General features: G+C 40.9%; 2 protein-coding genes across 3 annotated transcripts in view; both read right to left on the reverse strand.

The window, feature by feature from the left end:
• The window catches only part of LOC133529651 (tyramine receptor 1-like), a 115,172-nt gene that overhangs the window by 72,373 nt on the left and 21,715 nt on the right, over nucleotides 1–21,084 (reverse strand). The window contains exon 1 of one of the 2 annotated variants that reach the window (XM_061867418.1): nucleotides 10,228–10,461. The exons of the other annotated variant lie outside the window; for it this stretch is intronic. The gene's annotated coding sequence lies outside the window, so the exon portion shown is untranslated. Of the gene's footprint in view, nucleotides 1–10,227; nucleotides 10,462–21,084 lie in introns of those variants that run through there. 2 annotated transcript variants of the gene reach the window in all.
• Nucleotides 14,009–14,866, reverse strand: LOC133529899 (uncharacterized). The gene has a single exon (XM_061867701.1). The coding sequence runs from the start codon at nucleotides 14,864–14,866 to the stop codon at nucleotides 14,009–14,011; it is 858 nt and encodes a 285-aa protein (XP_061723685.1).

The raw sequence follows: 21,084 nt of genomic DNA on the forward strand, positions 1-21,084 counted from the left end.
AATGATGCGACATTTCAGGAAATATATGAGGTAAATCATTCACGACGACAAAAGCATGTGCAGGGTGGGAAGAAGCGTCAGACGCGTGACATTTTAAATTGATGAAGTAAAACACAATGCGTTAACTGCCTTTAAGAATGTCGACAATAGAGTAGGACCAAGATAAGTTGGCAGCGATTTTGACAGCCCCGATAATGTATGTGTTATTTTTTAACACACTGAAATGTATGTACCTACGCCTGAAAACGTAGAGTTTGGTGAGACTACTAGAGTAGCAATTTTAGCTAATATGTATGTAACCTATTCTCCACATTCATTAATAAATTATTTCATTATTTTTTTTATTCATTATTTCATTATTGCATTCATTATTTCATTTCATTAAACGTAAGTTTGACGTTATGAACTGAGCTATCAAAGCGTTGCCTTATCTTGGTCTGACTCAAGAGACAGTGTTTTATGTAGCAATTTAGTTTATATTTTGACTTTTGTTGGTTTTAACTGACATATTCGCTAGTGTGTGCGTACTAATATGCGATTACGAGCGAGATCTATAGAAAGTAAGTTATGCAGACATCCAAAATTCGCTCTGAATTCGGGCAGTTAATTTATTTGTTAGCTATCCAATATTTTATTTGGACATTTTGAAACAGGCCCTAAGCTAAACTAGTTCAGTTTTTTTTATAAAATGGCTTCTGTCCATTATGATAATTTAGCCAGTGTCAAAGTAGTGACAGTCAAATCATATGACGATTATACAGTGACGGTTAGTTACAGGACTCTTAGTATTTAAGGGCCAGGCCAAATTCGCTGTTTTTACGTCGCTATAGCTTGCTTGAACGTTGGTTGTATAAACAATACAGTTCTGTACACAATATTTTAGCTTTGTAAATGTTATTTACCGTATTAAATATTTTTCCGTGAACCCTTTTTTCGGGCTAAAATCCGTATTTAAACTCCCTTATTATGCAAGGTTTAGACATGAAACTTTAACCAATAATGAATAATTATGTATAATTCGATGACGTCTTAGTTTAAGTTTAGCGAACGAACGCAATCATTTATTGTTTGTTTGTTGTTGTACATTGTGAAGAACGGGGAACGGGGGTCGAGTTGGAACGTGCGACGTCATTCCTATAGGAGACGGTCTTAAAACGATAGCTGGACTTTACAAACAGCCACGTGGATTGCCGGAACGGAATGGCAAATTAAGTCAATAATAGTAAGTTATTTATATTTTCAACTTTCATATGCCTTTGCACTATTATCTAACCTAAATTGCCCCCGTCTGTCCGAGGTGTAATGTTGACATTTTGGCATTTGGAAAGACTGCTCAGTACATTATAGGGAGAATGCATAAACTGTAGACGGAAGTCTCCTGAGATTTTTGGTGCGAGGCGTAAATGTGAAGTATGCTTTCGATTTAGCCCACAAGATGTTAGAAACTACTATGCACAAGAAAACGTACGAGACCGTGAAGTATCAATGTACATGTTCATGTTTCCGATTCAGGTCACAAGATGGCAGACCCTCCAACGCGCACGGTCCCTATACAACGTATACAAGTTACCTACATTTTTGGCTGCAATACTTGCACTTGATATATTGCGGTGATACATTTTTGATGGGATTTTAATTACTCTGGGAAGCACAATGCTACGAAAGGTACAGCAGAAAAATGAGGTTAAATACTAGGTACTGCAGTAAACAGTGGAGCGAGCGGTTTAATGACTTTTGTATAGCTCTGTTTCTTTTCCGGGGTAGACTTCGATCGAATACAATGAGTTTTCTTTGAGCTTTGATCTTAGTACCGACCGGAGACAATTAAATAATACAGACTGACAATCTACATCAGACAGACCATTATTTAGTTTTAACTACGCTGGTGTATTCTCACCTGTTCCCGCCGGGCACAGATGGGAATAGGCGCTGCATATAGTTTATACCCATTTGTCCCCACATCAAGAGCACTTATGTTAATGGAATAAAAATATACAATCACTTGCCTGAAAATATTAAGTCATTGGATGGAGTTCAATTTAAACGTAGGTTAAAAGATTGGCTGCTGTATAAATGTTATTACGATTTAAATGAGTATTTTTTGTAAATTAGACCAGCTATTATTATTTCTTAGACATTCAATTTAGTAATATAAGATATATTGTACGCTCGAAATGGGCAAAATTGTTGATACCTTTATATTTTTATAACATGTTAATACTTTTTACACAATTTTGTCAATAAAATATTATCTTATCTTATCTTATCATGTATGACGGAGGTCACATGCGGCAGGGACAGATGTAAACACATCACTACGCGCCATTGCACAAAGGACACAGACGGATGATACTCATTACTTATTTAGAGGACCGCTAGAGACGCTGTACAATTATTCATATACATCGTTTACACCCATTAGCGAGTACGGTACTAGAAATCTTGTGGCAAAGGTTGGTACCATAAGCCATCTGAGAAAGATGTAACGTTTGCCGTGTACTTATAACTTAAAAGTGAAAGATTAAGAAGATATAGCATATTTTTTGGGTTGTAACTTATATCGACTGGAACTGGCCCTAAATAAGCGGAAAATGAATGGCAAATGTGCCCAGGGCATAGATTAATAAGTGTAGAGTGCTCACTCCATACATAGAAGGAAAAGGCATTTATAAAGGGTGTTTATTACCTGCAATAATTTACGGGCTGAATAAACAGGTCATACTGAGCAACTTTTACTATGGAACCAACCCCTAATTCGCGAAAAAATAATTTGCTTTCCTATGGAAAATGTCAAGGTCAGACAGCCAAAATGTATGAAACAGACAATTTAGAGAGGTTTATTATGAGGAAAGAAGAAGGAAGAAGAATGAGTCCGATGCAGTTTTGGGCAAAATTCTATACATTCGAGCTTTGCCAAAGTTATCTTTTTGGTTAAAGAAAATAAAATAGGAACCTAAAACTGTTCATGATTTTTTACTTGTGTAAGTATCTTAACGATTCTCTAAATTCTGAAAATATTTTCTTAAACTCTGTTTTTTCTAGTAATTCGTTTGGATTTTTCTACTGTTTCTGACAGTAGTTTAGTACTAAAAAGACCACACGAGTGTTTTAATGCTCAATTATGTAGAGTTACATGCACTATTTTTTCTACACACAGTAAGGATAAACTTTCTATGATATATTCACTATCCCAAATCGTTGCTCTTTTGGTGGAACTCGCGGATATGTGGCGGCGTCGCCAAAATATTTTTATCGCTTATTTTAAATGAAACTTTTGCTATAATTAGTTTAAAAACAACAAAAAACTCATTGTATACCTACTTAAAAATAACTAAAAGATAAACTGTACGTCAAATGGCGGTAAATTAAAACTTTTTACACGCATGTAGTTTTTTTTTTAAATTCAGAGACAAACTAGAGTCGGGGGCCTATTTCCGTATCATTCGATACAAACTAACATGCGAGATATATCAAAATTGTATGCAATTGACATTTCATTTCGAACAAAAAGCAACTCGACTGATATTAGAATAGAGGTCAAATCGAATTGCTTTTTTTTCAAAGATGTTCCAAATTTGAATGCAAAACCAAATCGATTTTGATGTAGTTATGAAGCAATAACTACATTATCTATCACAGATAAGAAATTTGTTGTAACCAAATAGTTTATCGTAATGTTGGTCATTATTTACGGATTTTGAAGGCATCATAGAGGGTTTATGATATGTGTGTAGATAAAATGCCTTATAGTTGTTGGTAGGCATAGCTATTGCTGATGCTGCTATGTAGTTAACACTTGATGTTAGTTGCGTAAAGTATCACCATTTATTACAATGGGAAACGCACTTTAACACATTCACTGCCAGCGATCCGTCAGGCAGATTCTCTATTCGTAGGCGCTTTTCACTACAACGATTTTTTCCAATATTATTGGCTACGAGCGTAGCGCATAGCTCGCACTGGCAATACATTTGTTAACGATGACTGATATCCGTAATATTTACATGTCTCCGGTATCTAGGTTGCCATAATAATTGGAGTAGAATGGTCTATAGGTGTACAGATTCCTTTGAGACAATTATTTCAGAATCTGGAGTAGTTATCCAGAAATGTTACTTTTAAGATAAATCTTGGTTCAATACTACATACCTCATCTCTACCAATATTATCTGTCTCTTACTTCTTCACGATAAAACTGATGAACCGATTTATATGAAATTTAATATGGAGATAATTTGAGAACCGAGAAGGAGAAGAAGAAATACATATAATAATTTTTACAGTACATATGGTGCTACTTCACCGCCCTAATGTGGTAACTAGCACTATATGTCAAAAATTTAAAGGGCCATATGTACTGTAAAACGTTGTACAATACACGTACGAAAATTCCTACTTTTCACACTTGTGTCGTTATGTACTATTATCAACCGTCTTCATTATTCCACGCAGACAAATTTCCGGGCAGAAAATATTTGTTTAAAATTTATTTTCTCGTAAAATGCATGAGAATACAGGAAGTCAAATCGTCAAAGGAAAACATCGCGAGGAAACCGGACCAATCCCAACAAGGGCTAGTTTACCCTCTGGGTTGGAAGGTCAGATGGCAGACGCTTTCGTAAAAACTAGTGCCTACGCCAAATCTTGGGATTAGTTGTTAAGCGGACCCCATGCTCCCATGAGCCGTGGCAAAATGTCGGGACAACGTGAGGAAGAAGGAAGAAGGAAGGCTTCAGTCCAGTGGGACTATTTCGCCAGTATCAAGGTTTAGAAGCTTTGAATAAGACTAAAATTTAAAAATTGTACGGTTAGGTGAAGACACACTTGTAAAGCGATAGCTGGACTTTACAAGTAGCACTTGGGCTACCCGGCCGTTGACTCCAAAATGGAGGTTAAACGCGTTTCATGATTAATTCTCCATTCACTGCACACTACCACATTAGTTTACTGTATATACTATAATAAGCTATCGATATTACACTTTAAACAATATGAATGAGCAAAAAAAAAGGAATTAATCACGAGGCGTGACTATCAAGAAGCTATGAAAACTCATTACTTTTAATATAACATTTGATGCATGCATGTATGAGATTTCATAGAACATTTGATGTAGAAAACCTGACAAAGTAAAAATGTACGATATTTATACTCGTTCTAGTAGTTCGCCCCAAACTGGAGGGCCGTATGCCGTGGCAAACGCCACCGATGTGGTATAAAAAAAAAACAGAGAACGCGTGGTTCCCCAAAATGGTATATCGATGTAATTGTAAAGTGTGTGGAGCCCTTAACTGATAGGTTTTTTTATAGATATTAAATTAACTGTATCTGTGGTAAACCGTAATCTTTCTTGTCAAATGTCAAATACCTATGTTATGTTTATTTTATATCGTTTTTATCTTGCCAATTAGTAAAATTAAAAATAATATTATAAATGTGTAAACCAAGCACTTTGATTTGACACCAAACTCGACCATGCGCATCCTTTCTTGCAAAGAAAGTGACCAGTATAGCAAGACCCCTCACAAATAGCTTTTTGGCATTCCAGGCTCTTATTGTAGCATAACCCCTTTATCGAGCCTGCTCCTAATATAATGAATAAAGCATAATGCCCTCAACAATACGTTAGGTACCCAATTTCATTTAAATTTAAACAAATTTTCTAAAGTGATTGCGTAACAAACTATCCTCCTAGACTTGGAACCGGTTTTAAAAATAGCGGTAAATACCGTTTTTTCGGTTTTAGTCCAACCTTTCATAAGAATGCGAACGTTTTAAGAACTTTATTGTAATCTAAATAAACCGGTTTATTCGACAAGCGACGAGACGGCCGATCGGCCTGGTGGTGTGCCACGTAAACATAGACACCGACATAGGAAGAAACCGGTTTTTATTGTTCAAAGCCGGAAATCTGAAAAGATCTTAATGGACATATCCTCCTATAAACTGGTTTAAAAATAACGGTTTTACGAACGAAACCGAAATTAAAAGGTTTTGCGCCAAGTACATGATAACGGTTTGGAAATTTAACCGGTTTCCGAGCATTACTGTTCTCTGATGGTAGCTCAGTTAAAAAGTGCTCCTAGCCAGCCATCTGTTCCAAATTGAAGTCGTTCAGCTTCGCTTGCTCGTTCGAAAATATAGAAAAATATCATTACTTTCCATTCATACCGTTACGTTTCGGGTATTACACGTACATTTGAGATTTTCCGTGTCACGCATTTGACATTCCATGAATGGTAATGCGCGCGAGGTTGCCGTATGCATGGCAATTATTAAACGTACTGTCAATCATGCTACTCTGTATACTACGAAATGTATTTTTGTATAATATTCATGTAGGATTTTTGGAATGCTTACGAAAGCAGACGCTTGTTCAATTGTTCATGAAAGTTTTTAGAGTTATAAAAAAAAATAGGTATACCAAATTCAATCTTATTCTTATATGATACTGATATTATAATGATCTGTCATGGTCAAGTAACGATTTTGGTTTTTTTTTTATGGAGGATAGGCAGGCGTTTGACCACGATCACACCTGATGGTAAGTGATGATGCGGTCTACGGTGGAGCACGCTTACCTATGAGATACCTATTTACTCTAGCCTTAAAGAGATTCAGATTGTACTCATACGGAAACACAGACTCGGGCAGGGCATTCCACTCCTTGGCAGTTCGCATAAGGAATGTTGAAGCAAAACGCTTCGTGCGTATTTGTGGAATACCTACCATGAAGCGATGCCGAAGTGCCGATTGTCTGGTAGTCCGATGGTGAAATGGGGACGGAGGAATAAGGTTGTGCAATACAGTTGAAGGTTGACATAATGCGCAATTCAGCAGGTCCTCTAAAGGAGATTGGAACCATCTGATATTCGAATGATATCAGATCCATGTTCGATCAGTATCTACTTATATTGTTGGAATTGGCCTGTTGATAAGAATTGATTTTCGTTTTTTCATATAAGTAAATTGACCCCGGAAAGTCTTCAAGGACGTTTTACAGATAGTTTTTTTTTTATGTTATGCCTATAAAAATGTTTGAGGTAAAGTATGCTGCTTGCTGCTGTAGTTATCGTCAAAATATCAGTTTTTTATACTAAGTCGATGGCAAACTAGCATACGGCCCGCCTGATGGTAAGCAGTCTCCGTAGCCTATGTACGCCTGCAACTCCAGAAGAGTTACATGCGCGTTACTACTAACACTCCACGCCCTCGTTGAGCTCTGGCAACCTTACTCACCAGTAGGAACACAACACTACGGGTAAGGTATTTTTGTCTCATTAGTCATTAAAATTTATAAGGTTATATTTAGAATGACTAATAAATACATTTCTTTTTGTAGACAATGCCAATGTTGGATTGGTGGATTGTCTCGATAATTAGTCTCGTGTAAATATTGTACGACGAAATTGTGTTCTTGTTGTTATGTGTTTTGTTTAGTTAGAATTTTTGATGAATAGTGCCGTGTCGTGTCACTACTAAAGTTATTTCTGGTAAACTATGGGCAAATAACGTTAGAAAAGGGGATTTTTTTTTGTTAACATTACAAATTAATGTTAACGAGTAGGATTTTTTTTTCTAAAACTCTCATATCATCATACAAATTTGAAGAAGAAGATTATCTGTCAGGATAACACATACAGACAGTACCTTGCCTACATAAAAACTTTACTAAGAAAAAATCCAAGAATAAGAAGAATTGCTTACTACTGCAGATATACTTATGACAACTTTATATTATTTACCTAAACTATTTTCTAAATTTAAGAAAGCCTGTAACTTGGCGAATCCAATGCGCCAGTATAGGATTCTCAAGCCTGTAATGTAATGTAATATAGGATATAAATGCGAAAATACCTCTGTCTGTTACGTCCAAGCTTAAACGACTGAACCGATTTAGATGAAAATTGCTATATGGATACTTTGAGGCCTAGGGAAGAGCATAGCACAGTTTCTAGCAATCATCACGATTAGCCCACGCAGACAAAGTTGTGGACAGAAGCTATTTATCAAATACCATATTTACAATAACAATATACATAATGGATATATACAGAGGATAATTATAACTAGCTTGTATCTAAAATAGGCCCTTGAGGTATTGCACCAAGGATGCTGGCGGCATTTCGTCGTTTTATCGCTATACTGATACGTTGTGCGAGGAAGCCGCCAGCTCTTCGGTCACCAGTTACGTCAACCAGACGTTTCGTGATTTCTTCAAAAAACTTGTGCGCGCTGGGACTCCATGGACCTAGAGTTTCAACGCCAAATGACAAAATGGTACTCTCTAACGAGGCTCTTATATTAATTACGTTTCAAAATTTCGGCGCTTTCCGCCGCTGCGCCCGCTTTTACATTAGTCCGTTGGAGGTGGGACGGTGCCAGTGTGTCTACGCAGGTAGCATCCCACACTAATATCTGTCGCAAGCTCCAAGGCTCCATCGAATACCTACATATATATCAAACACCAGTTTTCCATGCTTATCGTAGTCACCATCTTTATCGACGCGACGAAAACGAATAAATATTTAAGCTTCAGTAAACCTGCGCATCGTGCACACATACATTTGTAAAATATGGAATTGATGTAAATATTGCTTTTGATGTTTGAGCAGTATAGTCGTATGTGATAGAGTAAATTTTAATCACAAATGGACTTAGTCGTAACCTACTTGGTCAATATTTATTTAAGAGTCCTGAAGAATATTTATTTAAGGCCCTTGGCGAACGAAAGGAGCGCTGGTGGCCTACCAGTAACAGCGGACTTGCAATCCGGAGGTCGCGGGTTCGAAATCCGGCTCGTACTCGATTTTTTCGGAACTTTTGTACGAAATATCATTACCAGACGCTTTTCGGTGAAGGAAAACATCGTGAGGAAACCGGACTTATCCCAATAAGGCCTAATTTGCCCTCTGGGTTAGAATATCAGATGGCTACTGATACTTTTGTAAAAACTAGTGCTTAAATCAATGCTTGTGATTAGTTGCCAAGCGGTGGAAAAATGCCGGGACAACGCGAGGAAGTTGACGTGCCTCTGGTCAACGAACTAGAATACTTGATTCTGCCGTGTCACGCGCAACTATTGTTCTAAAGCTATTCTTCGTTACCGGAATTTCGCATGACTGGCCAATGAACCATGAACAATAGTTTTTCAAATGCATTGATAATTATCAGGTTACTTATTGGTAAAGCGCCACGTTTGATCACACGTATGTCATGTTACTTAACATACATGCCGTCGTGGGACCAATATAGTACGAGTATAGAACATATAAGTTGGTCGGAACTCCTTTAACTCGAGTAAATTGAAAAAAAAAAAACTATTATTATGCGAAAAAAAATTAAATCCCCTATTCTGTGACCATATTTTCTACATCTGCATTATAAAAAAAATAGGATGAACATCAAAACTTTAAACGTAATTATCTCAACGCTCATCATTAAAGATACATGAGTTGAGTAGTCTCACTGTTTTGAGCTCAAATGTCACAATTCCTGTGGGGTCACCCACGTGAATTGTGCCACGAGCGACTCAACCGCGTAGCGCGCAGCTTGACAACGTCGAAATAAATATTGTTATTAGGTTTGGACAAATATAATGGCGGCGGCGGTTGTGGCGTCCTACATTTCAGCGACCAGGCAGATATGGCAGCGGCTGACGCCCGAGAACGACACAAGGCCAACAAATATAGCTGTGTCGGAGCCAACTACGAGTTCGTAGCCTTTGGCGTCGAGACACTCGGGCCGTGGGGCAAAGGTGCGCCTGGGCTCCACAAGGAGCTTGGGAAGCGATTAAGAGAGGCAACAGGAGACTCACGCGCGAGCAACTTTCTCGCGAAAAACTCGCTTTTACGATACTGCCATAGATAGGCCAAGGGTTTGGAGGGTAGATTTTAGTCATTTATTTTTGAGTTAGGTTTAGTTACTTTATAAGTAGTTATAATTCTTGTAACTTCAATATAGTGTGTACGTACATTATTTAATAATATATATTATATTCCATATTCCATTGCTGCCCATGACCTAACGGAGTAGTAAAGTAAATCTATAGATAGGTGTAGGTATCTTGGATTTTGGATATTAAAATTCCAGTCTACATTCGAAAAGACAAACTGGCTACGTGCTGGCATTACCTGACGTTGCCGTGATATAATTTCGATGGCAAAAACCCGATAGCAAACCCACATTTTAAACATATGATAGTGTAGATGTGGTAGGTAAACTTGCCTTAATGCTGTTGCCAAGCGTGCCGGTAAGCGGGTGCAGGTGCTGAGATAAGTAACAAACACTAAGCGTTCGTTTTGCACACACGGATTTATTGTTTATTACGGCACACAGAAGAAACAGTTAGCACAATACACACAGTCAATAAAGAATAGAAGGAGAAAGAGCGAAAGCGAAAAGAAAGCAAACTATCTAACACAATGCAAGCGGAATGCAGTTCGGCTCGGAAGCACAGTAAAGCGATAGCTCAGAGATACTGAGTGCGCCTGCGGCGGCGGGCGCAATACATCGCTGTCAGCGCTGCAGCCGAAGGCCGCCCGTTAGACCGTTGCGTACGGCGCACAGCGCTTACAGCGGGACTCGATCAATTTACACCAGGACGAAGTGCATACCAACTAGAAATCTAATAACAAAATCTGTCGCTCTGTCCGCGAGTAATTTAAATACATATTTATATTGAGATTTTAGATCTAGAGTATTATTTAACTACTTATTTATTTATATATAATGTAATCTTAATATTAGTTATAAATTATTATAAGTATACAAAATTATACATAATAATTATTATTTTCGGAATGAATTAAGGAAATTTACACACAATAAATTACCAATTCTTAATAATAAATTACAAATTATAGATTGGATCGATTCCGACCCCACATCACCCCCCTCCAGAGACCGTCAAGGGCGATAGAAAAAAAAATGTTAATAATAATCTGGAATACGCACTGCACGTCCTGACTTTGTCCTTTTTACTGTGTTTTCAGTCTCTGGAGTAGGTTGAGTAGGTGGGACAGGAATAGGTACATTGGGCGTATCAGCCAGTATGTATGCAGGTTTAATACGATCTATGGACACTGTTACACTTTTGCCTTTCACACGCAACTTAAACACTTTTTCACCTCTGTCGAGCACTTCATACGGACCAGTATACGCTGGCTGCAGTGGTGGATGACTCGTATCATCTCTGAGCAGCACGTGACTGGCAGTTTTGAGGTCTTTATATATGAAGACTCGTCTGTTGTTCGTATGGCGTGACGCCGGCACTGGAGTGAGATTATGGGCAAACTTACGCAGGCGTGCGCCATAATCTGTCACATCAATGGTGTCATCGGGCGTCTTAGCGTGTAGTAACTCTCCCGGCAATCTCAGTGGCTCCCCATACACGAGCTCAGCGGTCGAAGCGTTGAGATTTTCCTTGTACGCACTACGTATACCGAGCAGGACCAAGGGTAATGTGTCTACCCAGTTGCTAGTCGCGTGACAGGTAATAGCAGCTTTCAACTGGCGATGGAATCGTTCCACGAGCCCATTGCACGCCGCGTGGTAAGCTGTTGTGCGGCGATGCTGGAATCCGGCGAGCTCAGATAGATGTTTGAACAGGCAGCTCTCGAACTGTCTGCCACGATCTGTTACGATTTCGTTAGGGCAGCCGAACCGTGATATCCAGCCGTGTAGAAGTCCTCGAGCTACGGCTTCTGCTGTGATCTCTTGTAGAGGTACCACCTCAGGCCAACGTGTATATCGATCGACAGCTGTGAGGCAGTATTTGAATCCTTGAGATACTGGCAAGGGGCCTATGAGGTCTATATGGATGTGCATAAATCTCGCTCTTGGAAGTCTGTATGTCCCAAGTGGCGCAGAAACGTGGCGAGTGACCTTGGCTCTCTGGCATGACAAACAGGTACGTGTCCATTCGCGGCAATCTTTATTGATACCTGGCCAAACATACCGGTCTGTGACGAGCTTTATGGATGCATTAGCACAAGGGTGGCTAAGGGAGTGCAAGCTCTGGAAGACTTGTCTGCGCAACTCCTTCGTGACATAAGGCCTGAGTGTCTGGTCACTTTCGTTGCAATACAGTTCGGCCTGAATACCTGGCAACTTGAACTTCCTCAAGCGTAGCGAAGTGTCACTATGTAGGAGCTCCTGCAACTCTGCATCTCTCGACTGGGATTGCGCTAGCTTCTCCAGATCGATCGGCTGTGTGACTTCCTCAACGCGCGACAGGGTGTCTGCCACCACGTTGTCTTTCCCAGAGATGTATCGTATGTCAGTTGTGAATTGCGCTATGAAGTCCAAATGCCTGAACTGTCTAGGTGAGCAGTTATCCTTGCGTGAATTAAAGGCGAAGCAGATGGGCTTGTGGTCCGTGTAGATTGTAAATTCCCTGGCCTCGACCATGTGCCTGAAGTATTTGAGCGCTTCGTATATGGCCAGGAGCTCACGGTCGTACGGTGAGTACTTACGTTGCGCGGGGCTCAATTTTCTGGAGAAGAACGCCAGGGGCTGCCATTCCTCGTCGATATACTGCTGAAGCGCGCTGCCCATGGCGGTATCAGAAGCGTCTGTGACAATGGCCAGCTTAGCCTGACTATTCGGATGCGCCAGCAACGCAGCCTGACATAAGCTGTCCTTACATCGAGTAAAAGCCTCATATTCTTCAGCGTTAAAATTGACGGGATGAGAAGGCTTTACGGATCCTGTTAAAAGTGCATGAAGCGGAGCCTGACACGCTACTGCCCCAGGGATAAATCTGCGGTAAAAATTAACCATCCGTAAGAATCTGCGCAGCTCCCTCACATTCTTTGGGACCGGGAAGTCTTTGATGGCCTCGACCTTGGATGGGAGGGCTTGGTACCTCGGGCTGAAATGCTGTAGCCCAAGAACGTTACCTCCGTCGCACCGAAGACACATTTGGAAGTGTTAATCACCATCCCGTACTCCTGGAATTTGGCAAACAGCTGGTGAAGGTGCTCATTGTGAGTTACTTCGTCTTTCGAGTATACCAAGAAGTCATCTAAATAGGCATAACAAAAATCCAGTCCCCTTACCATCTCGTCCACAAACCGTTGGAACGTCTGGCCAGCGTTCCTGAGCCCGAACGTCATATACGGGAACTCGTAGAGGCCAAACGGTGTGGTAATTGAGGTCTTCTGGATGTCTTCTGGGTTCACAGGGATCTGGTGGTACGCCTTCTCAAGGTCGATGGTGGAGAAAATCTGGCAACCAGAAATACTGTGAGCAAAATCATGTATATGACGAATAGGATATTTATCCGGAATAGTCCTTGCATTTAACATTCGGTAGTCACCGCAAGGCCTCCAGCCGTTGTTCTTCTTAGGGGCTAAGTGTAGGGGTGACGACCAAGGTGACTCTGAAGGTCTGGCTGTTCCATTTTGAAGCATCGCGGAGAACTCATCTTTAGCAATTTTTAATTTATCCGGGGCCAACCGTCGAGGAGAGCAAGACACAGGAGGCCCTGGAGTAGTCCTTATAAAATGGAGGACGTTATGCTTGGGAACCCGATGCACGCCAGATGGGCGAGTAATGTCGGGGTATTCAAGTAGTATGCTATGATAATCTGACTCACCCGACACCACTTTGACTGAAGAAATTTCGTCCGTCGAACATCCAGGCAAAGCCACGGTATACAAGCTAGTCGTCCTGTCGATCAGCTGTTTATTCTTGCAGTCAGGAAGAAGGTCGTAATATGCCAGGAAATCGACGCCGATTATTGGCTTCGTCACATCCGCAACAATAAATTTCCAAGCAAAGTCGCGGCGCAAGCGTAGGTTCAGCACTAAGTGTAGGTAACCATAAGTTATTATTGGTGAGCCGTTCGCTGCAGCTAACTGATAGTTGGTTGGTTGTCGCCGATATTTAAGTTGTGACCTTGGGAAGACACAGACGTCGCTACCAGTATCCACGAGAAACTGTATCTTCGTCGATTGGTCAGTAACAAATAAGCGACCAGGGCTAGGGCAAACGGCGGTCGCCATTAACGAGTGCCCCTTTCGTTTCCCGCCTGATAGTCGCACGGTTTTACGCACTTTGTTGCCTTCTCACCGAACTTCGCATGATACCAGCACTCAGGAAACTTTTGGTAATTTGACCGCGACCTCTGAGAGCTGGAGCGGGTGCGGGACTTGCTCGATGCACGAGATCTCGATCGCGACGGCCTGTCACTATTGAGCTGACTTTTGAGCGCTTTCATGTCCTTGGTCAACTCACTCACTTGCCGCATGAGAATAGCCATTTGAGGATCAGGCGCTGATGCTGCTGCTACTTGAGGAGTTGCTACGTCGTGAACACGGTCGGCCAACTCGGCGAGCTCTTCAATTGGGTCATTGGGCTTCGATGCGATCACGAATTGCAAGTTGCTTGGCAGGCGAGACGTCCAGATAGATAAAAGAAATTCATCAGGTATATTCGGCCCGGCCAAATGACGTAGGTGGCGGAGAAACTGGGAAGGTTTTCTATCGCCTAACTCTTCCTGGCTAAGTAGCTGCTTTACCTTCTTTTGCCGCGATACCGAGAGTCTTTTGATGAGCTCCTCTTTTATTTTCTTGTATTTGTCGGTAGCTGGTGGCGAAACAATTATATCCTCTACCTCAGCGGCGTACTGCGAATCGAGCTGCGCGACGATGTAATTGTACTTGGTTGCATCCGCAGTAATATTCGAAACACTAAATTGCGATTCCATTTGAGCGAACCATACTGCAGGTTTCTCCGGCCAAAACACAGGCACCTTCACACCGATGCGGTAAATTTCCGTTGATATGCCGCCATCTTGAGTAGTGTTTCTTTGTTTGCTCGGCCCAGGCTTCTCCGGATCGTTATTCTCAGTATCGCTCATTTTCAATGTTCCACGGGGTCACCAATGTAGATGTGGTAGGTAAATTTGCCTTAATGCTGTTGCCAAGCGTGCCGGTAAGCGGGTGCAGGTGCTGAGATAAGTAACAAACACTAAGCGTTCGTTTTGCACACACGGATTTATTGTTTATTACGGCACACAGAAGAAACAGTTAGCACAATACACACAGTCAATAAAGAATAGAAGGAGAAAGAGCGAAAGCGAAAAGAAAGCAAACTATCTAACACAATGCAAGCGGAATGCAGTTCGGCTCGGAAGCACAGTAAAGCGCATGCGTCTCGCGTCGCGGTCTCAGAGATACTGAGTGCGCCTGCGGCGGCGGGCGCAATACATCGCTGTCAGCGCTGCAGCCGAAGGCCGCCCGTTAGACCGTTGCGTACGGCGCACAGCGCTTACAGCGGGACTCGATCAATTTACACCAGGACGAAGTGCATACCAACTAGAAATCTAATAACAAAATCTGTCGCTCTGTCCGCGAGTAATTTAAATACATATTTATATTGAGATTTTAGATCTAGAGTATTATTTAACTACTTATTTATTTATATATAATGTAATCTTAATATTAGTTATAAATTATTATAACTATACAAAATTATACATAATAATTATTATTTTCGGAATGAATTAAGGAAATTTACACACAATAAATTACCAATTCTTAATAATAAATTACAAATTATAGATTGGATCGATTCCGACCCCACAATAGTAATTTCGTTTCAATATAAGGGTGTCCTGATCGGACAGGTATCATAATTATTTTAACTAAATGTGTATAACGTAACACTATTTTCAACAGATTTTTGCATTTTTACCCAAATAAGGGCCAAATTTTACTTGAATAATATTCCAGTCGGTAATTAAAATTTTAATTTGGTACAAGATTTACAGAGAAAAGTGTTTAAAAAGGCCACAGGTGTCTTTCCTACATGGATCATACACTTTTAAATGATGACTCACGTTAGACCGGCCCGGAACCAGGGCGCCCGAACCTTCGTTTTCTATGACGTGTGACCGGTGATCACGATACTTTCTATAGAAAACGAACTGTCGGACGCCCCGGCCTGGCCCCGAGCCGGTCTAATGCGAGTCAATCTTTATAATGTATGCATAACTCGGGTCTTTCCTTTGGACATTCTAAATTTAAGAAAATTAAAAGCTTATTTTCGAACTGCACCCTTACTTGGCGTGATATTTTTTTTTCAGTACTTAGAACTCAGATAAAAACCGTGATATAATATGTGTTGGGGTAGTCCGAGAGACTTGACCTGTAGGGCTAAGATGGTCGGCTCTTTATCATTTGACACCATGCCTGTCACGTTCTAATAAGTATGTAAGTGCGAAAGTGACGGGCATAGTGACAAGTGTTAAAAATGGAACCATGCTGGTACTGCAGGTGGGAGATATGAACCTTTCATAAAAAAAAGTGCCAAAATATAATTATTTATTTTATTAGCGCTCCAATATAACCTAACGCTATCAGCGGTGGAAGCATAGTTCCATTTTTATCACTTGTCACTCTGTCCGTTACTTTCGCGCTTACATACTTGTTAGAATGTGACAGGCATGGTGACAAATGATAAAGAGCAGACCATAGCCCTTAGCTCTACTGGACATGACACATGCATGCAAAAATATATTTTTATTTTGACATTTTCTTTATAGAATGTTTCAAGTTCTGAGCAAATCTCCCAGATTCCCCCTACCCGGGTCGTTAACTTTTTATGCTTTGTTCACAGAAATGATCTTTACCACCTGAACAACCTTGAAAATCGTTGACTGCTAAAGATATTACGCAAGCGATGTTAGCTACATCCTACATCAACGTTCCTCTACAAGACATATGACGCCTGGCGTTGCTACGTTCCCTGCCTGATGCATATACATAAGTTTTGGTAAGTACAAACTTACTAGCTGTTCGTTGATTAACATCAGCAATTTGCTTTAGGTAAATATGTACAAATATCAAGCGGGAAATTTGCTAATAATTTGCGGATGAACTCATCATTTTATAACTACTATATAGTAGCAGGTAGGCAGGTAGGTAGGTAAGATGGCTTGAAGAAAAAAAATCTAAAATTGCTTTCTAAATTAAATTCAAATGCATTATTTATTTTTGAACATCTTACCCTGTACCCTGGAGTGATGCAAAAACCAATTTTTTATTTTTTTTTCGCTCTCACCCTATAATTCTATCCTAACTACGAAAATAATAATGAGTAATTAATTTGAGAATTTTTGATTAAGATTTAGGGGTCGCTACCCCAGTACCACCTCCCAACTTTTAAAATTTTTCTAGAATAACGTTCCTACTGCGATGTGTGATATGGTTTGCTTTCAGTATGTTCAATGACAATATTTACCTATTATAGTAGTTTATGCGACTGCTACATAATAAAAAGCGTCATTTACGATAATATGGAGTTATAGGCGTCCATAGGCTACGGTGACTGCTTACCATCAGGCGGTCCGTGTGCTTGCTTGCCACCGTCTTGGTATAAAAAAAATCGCCTCGGTTTAATTTCACAATCATTCAAATGTCGGTACCGATCCGTAAATATCAATTTAAAAATATAAAAAAAAAATCTATTATATTTTCTAACGTAAGTACTCAATCATTTTTATATGTTGAGAGTAAAACAATAAAATAAAAATAATATTGCCTTTTATTGCTTTCACAAATTTTCAAACGTCAGTAGCGACTTCTAAACATCAATTTAAAAATGTATAAAACAATCTATAGTGTTTTATAACGCAACGGATCATTTCTAGAGGGTGAGAGTAAAAAAATTAAAATAAATATTTTTTCATTACTAATTTAAATCACCCTAAGCTACCCCAAATAAAAGTTATTGATTTAAATTAAAATCTATCCTTAGGAATGTTCTATTGAAGTTAAAGAATTGGATAAAACAACAGAAAGCTCTGTGTTTCTTGAATGATTTTGTAATCCTTTATTACATTGTAGTCAAATTAAATCATTCAAGATGAAAACCATATCAATTTGTTTAAAAAGAACAGCCTCACAGATCTCAGAAACTCGCAATTAGTAGAAGCATTGGATAGATACGATATCTCATAAATAATATATTTTCCGTCTACAAACTAGGCCAAACTAGAATGACTGGCAACTTTGTGAACTAAGACGATCGTTGGCCTGCGGTGTAATTTATCATTCCTGCTCCACTTGTTTGGTAAGTTTTGAGCTTTTTTTCAATAATGGACGAAACAAACATTAACGGCGTGATAGAATTGATGGACGGTTATCCACGTGAGAAAGTAAAGGATGACTTACGCTAGGTCAGGACCGAGGCGTCCGACACGTCATTTTCTATGACGGCTGATCGATGATCTTTCTTTCCATAGAAAATGAAGCGCTGGAAGCTCAGGCGGCCCGTCCCGGACTAGCGTGAGTCATCCTTAAATGTCACTTTTTAATAGCGTGTAACTGAAGGAAGGAGATTTGGCCAGGATGGAATACTCCGACAACACCGATTGTCGAATGTGCGGCGAAGAGGAAGAGACAGTAATGTGTGAATGTGACGCCCTCGCCAGACAAATAATGAAGGACTTTGGAGCAGGCTATCTGGAACCAAAGAAATTCACAATGCTACCCATGAGCTACATCATTCGGGACATGGAGATGGTCAAAAAAATTCTTGAGTAGCCGACAGATCTTTCCTCAGGAGGAAACTGCACAAAAGATCCCTATGGGTCGAAGTATATTCGCAAGGGCCCCCGAAAACCATAAGATAAGATAAGATGTGTGCCCTAAGAATTTTGATGATCATGAGTGAGTCAGTAACGAAATCGGGTTTCTTAGATATTTATAATATCTAAAGTATAAGAGCTAAGTAATTGAAACTCTTTATTACCCAAGAATTAGTTTATCTGGTATAATCCAAACAAGTTATGAGGGTTAAAATAACCACGAAGCGCTTCGAGAAAAGGCAGTGTTCGGCGGTGGCACTGCCGTGTCCCCAGATTGTGTAGGTATAGGTCGTGTCATCCACGATGACGCGCAGATCTGTCAAATCTAACCTTTAATAACATGACATTATAATTAATTCGCCAGTACAGTATGCGACCTCACCCAGTTAGCTCTCCGGATCGTAGAACGCTGGTGTAGAGAATTTGACCTATCAGTAAACCCCACCAAAACAGAAATGGTAATGTTCACCAATAAAAGGGCGCTTGGCAACTTTACCAGACCAACACTTTTCCAAACTGAGCTACAGCTGTCCGATGAAGTTAAGTACTTAGGACTAACTCTCGACAATAAACTCAATTGGAACAACCACATCAACAAACGGATAGACAAGGCGGGAATTGTCTTCTGGCAGTGCAGAAGGATGATTGGTAAGAGGTGGGGACTCAACCCGAAAATTACCCTCTGGCTCTATAAGACAATAATCCGCCCCTTACTCTGTTACGGTGCTCTGGTTTGGTGGCCAAGAACAAACCTAGGCAACGTACGAGACAAACTACAAAGACTTCAAAGGCTCGCATGCGCGGCCACCACTGGCTGCACGAGGTCTACCCCGACTGCAGCCATGGAGGTCATGCTAAACCTTCCACCGCTGCACCTACACATACAACAAGAGGCCAGTCTCTCAGCGGTAAGGTTGCGAACCCTCAAGATATGGTCTAACATCACAGGAGCTCTTCACACAAAATGCCTGGAAAAGGTGTATGACGAATTTCCAGTGCTTAGGTCAGGCACGGACCGGATTCACAAACAAGCTATCTTCGATAAAAGGTACAAAATACAGTTATATGAGGACGACAATCAGGAAGGACTCAATCCCCGGGAGCTGAGAATCTTCACTGATGGGTCCAAAACAGACAGCGGATCGGGCTCTGGAACCTTCTCAGAAGACCTGAACATGTCAATCACCACTCCGCTAGGAGCCCATAACTCGGTATTCCAAGCTGAGTGCATGGGCATCATAAACGCGGCGGCTGCCATCACTGCAAGGAAGGTAGTAGGATCCTCCATCCGCATACTCTCCGACAGTAGAGCAGTCTTAATGGCTCTAAATAGCCATATAGTTACATCCAAACTTATACACGAATGCCACGAACGACTAATGGAGGTATGTCATAATAACAAGATCACCCTACAATGGATCAAGGGACACAGTGGATCCCGAGGTAACGATGCTGCGGACGAGCTTGCCAGGCAAGGATCGAATGCGGGGGCGATTGGTCCGGAACCGATTCTTCCGATACCATTTAGCAAGGTACGCTCAATGCTGCTGGCACGTACAGGGAAACTACACACAGAACACTGGCTGAACCAGACTGGATGCAGACAGGCAAAAGAAGCCATGCCTGGCATCAACGGAAAACTCACAAGGGCGCTCCTGCAACTAGGGAAGGTCCGACTGAGTATGGTAACCAGTGTCATAACAGGTCATGGACTATTTAACAAACATCTTTTCACAACAGGTGTCACAGACAGTCCCCTATGCCGAGGTTGCATGGAGACAGAAGAAACAGCCTCTCACGTGGTGCTGGAATGCAGCGGAGTGACTCCATACAGGGCTAAACATCTCGGATCTCCGAGAGACCTCCCCGAGGTCCTACTCAACATCAAAGGTTTGATAGGATTCCTCGAGGAGCTGGGCTGGCAGGACTAGCCCACCCCCAACATATCACGCAAAATAGGCGCAAGTCGTCGAGTTGCGGAAAAATCGCCCGAATACAATACAATACAATACAACATGACATTACGAATTAAGACACGCGTCGTCGTGATTGACACTATCTTTACCTATACGTCTAGTATTAATTTGAAATTAAGTGTATGTTTAACGCATATATTATTTTTTATTAAGTATACCTTTAGTCTTCTCTTCTTCTTTCTACCCTGTTACCCCCTGCTGGGGTGTAGGGCTCAAACCATTTTCTTCCACTGACTCCGATCCTGGGCAGCTTGGGTAACCTCCTCCCACCCCATCCCCAATACATCCCACTCTTGCTCCACAGAACGGTGCCAAGTAAATTTAGGGCGACCATGTTTGCATTTTCCGGGCATCTTCCAGGTCAAGGTCACTTTGGATAGGTGGGTTGACACCCAATCCTGGCGAAGCCTGACGGCTTCCTGAGGATATGCCTAATCCAATGTCATTTGCGCGTTTGGATCTCCTTGTGTACGGGCGCTTGTCCGGTAATTCTCCATAAGTGAGCATTTG

Source organism: Cydia pomonella, chromosome 21 (genome assembly GCF_033807575.1).
Source record: "Cydia pomonella isolate Wapato2018A chromosome 21, ilCydPomo1, whole genome shotgun sequence".
Lineage (NCBI taxonomy): Eukaryota > Metazoa > Arthropoda > Insecta > Lepidoptera > Tortricidae > Cydia > Cydia pomonella.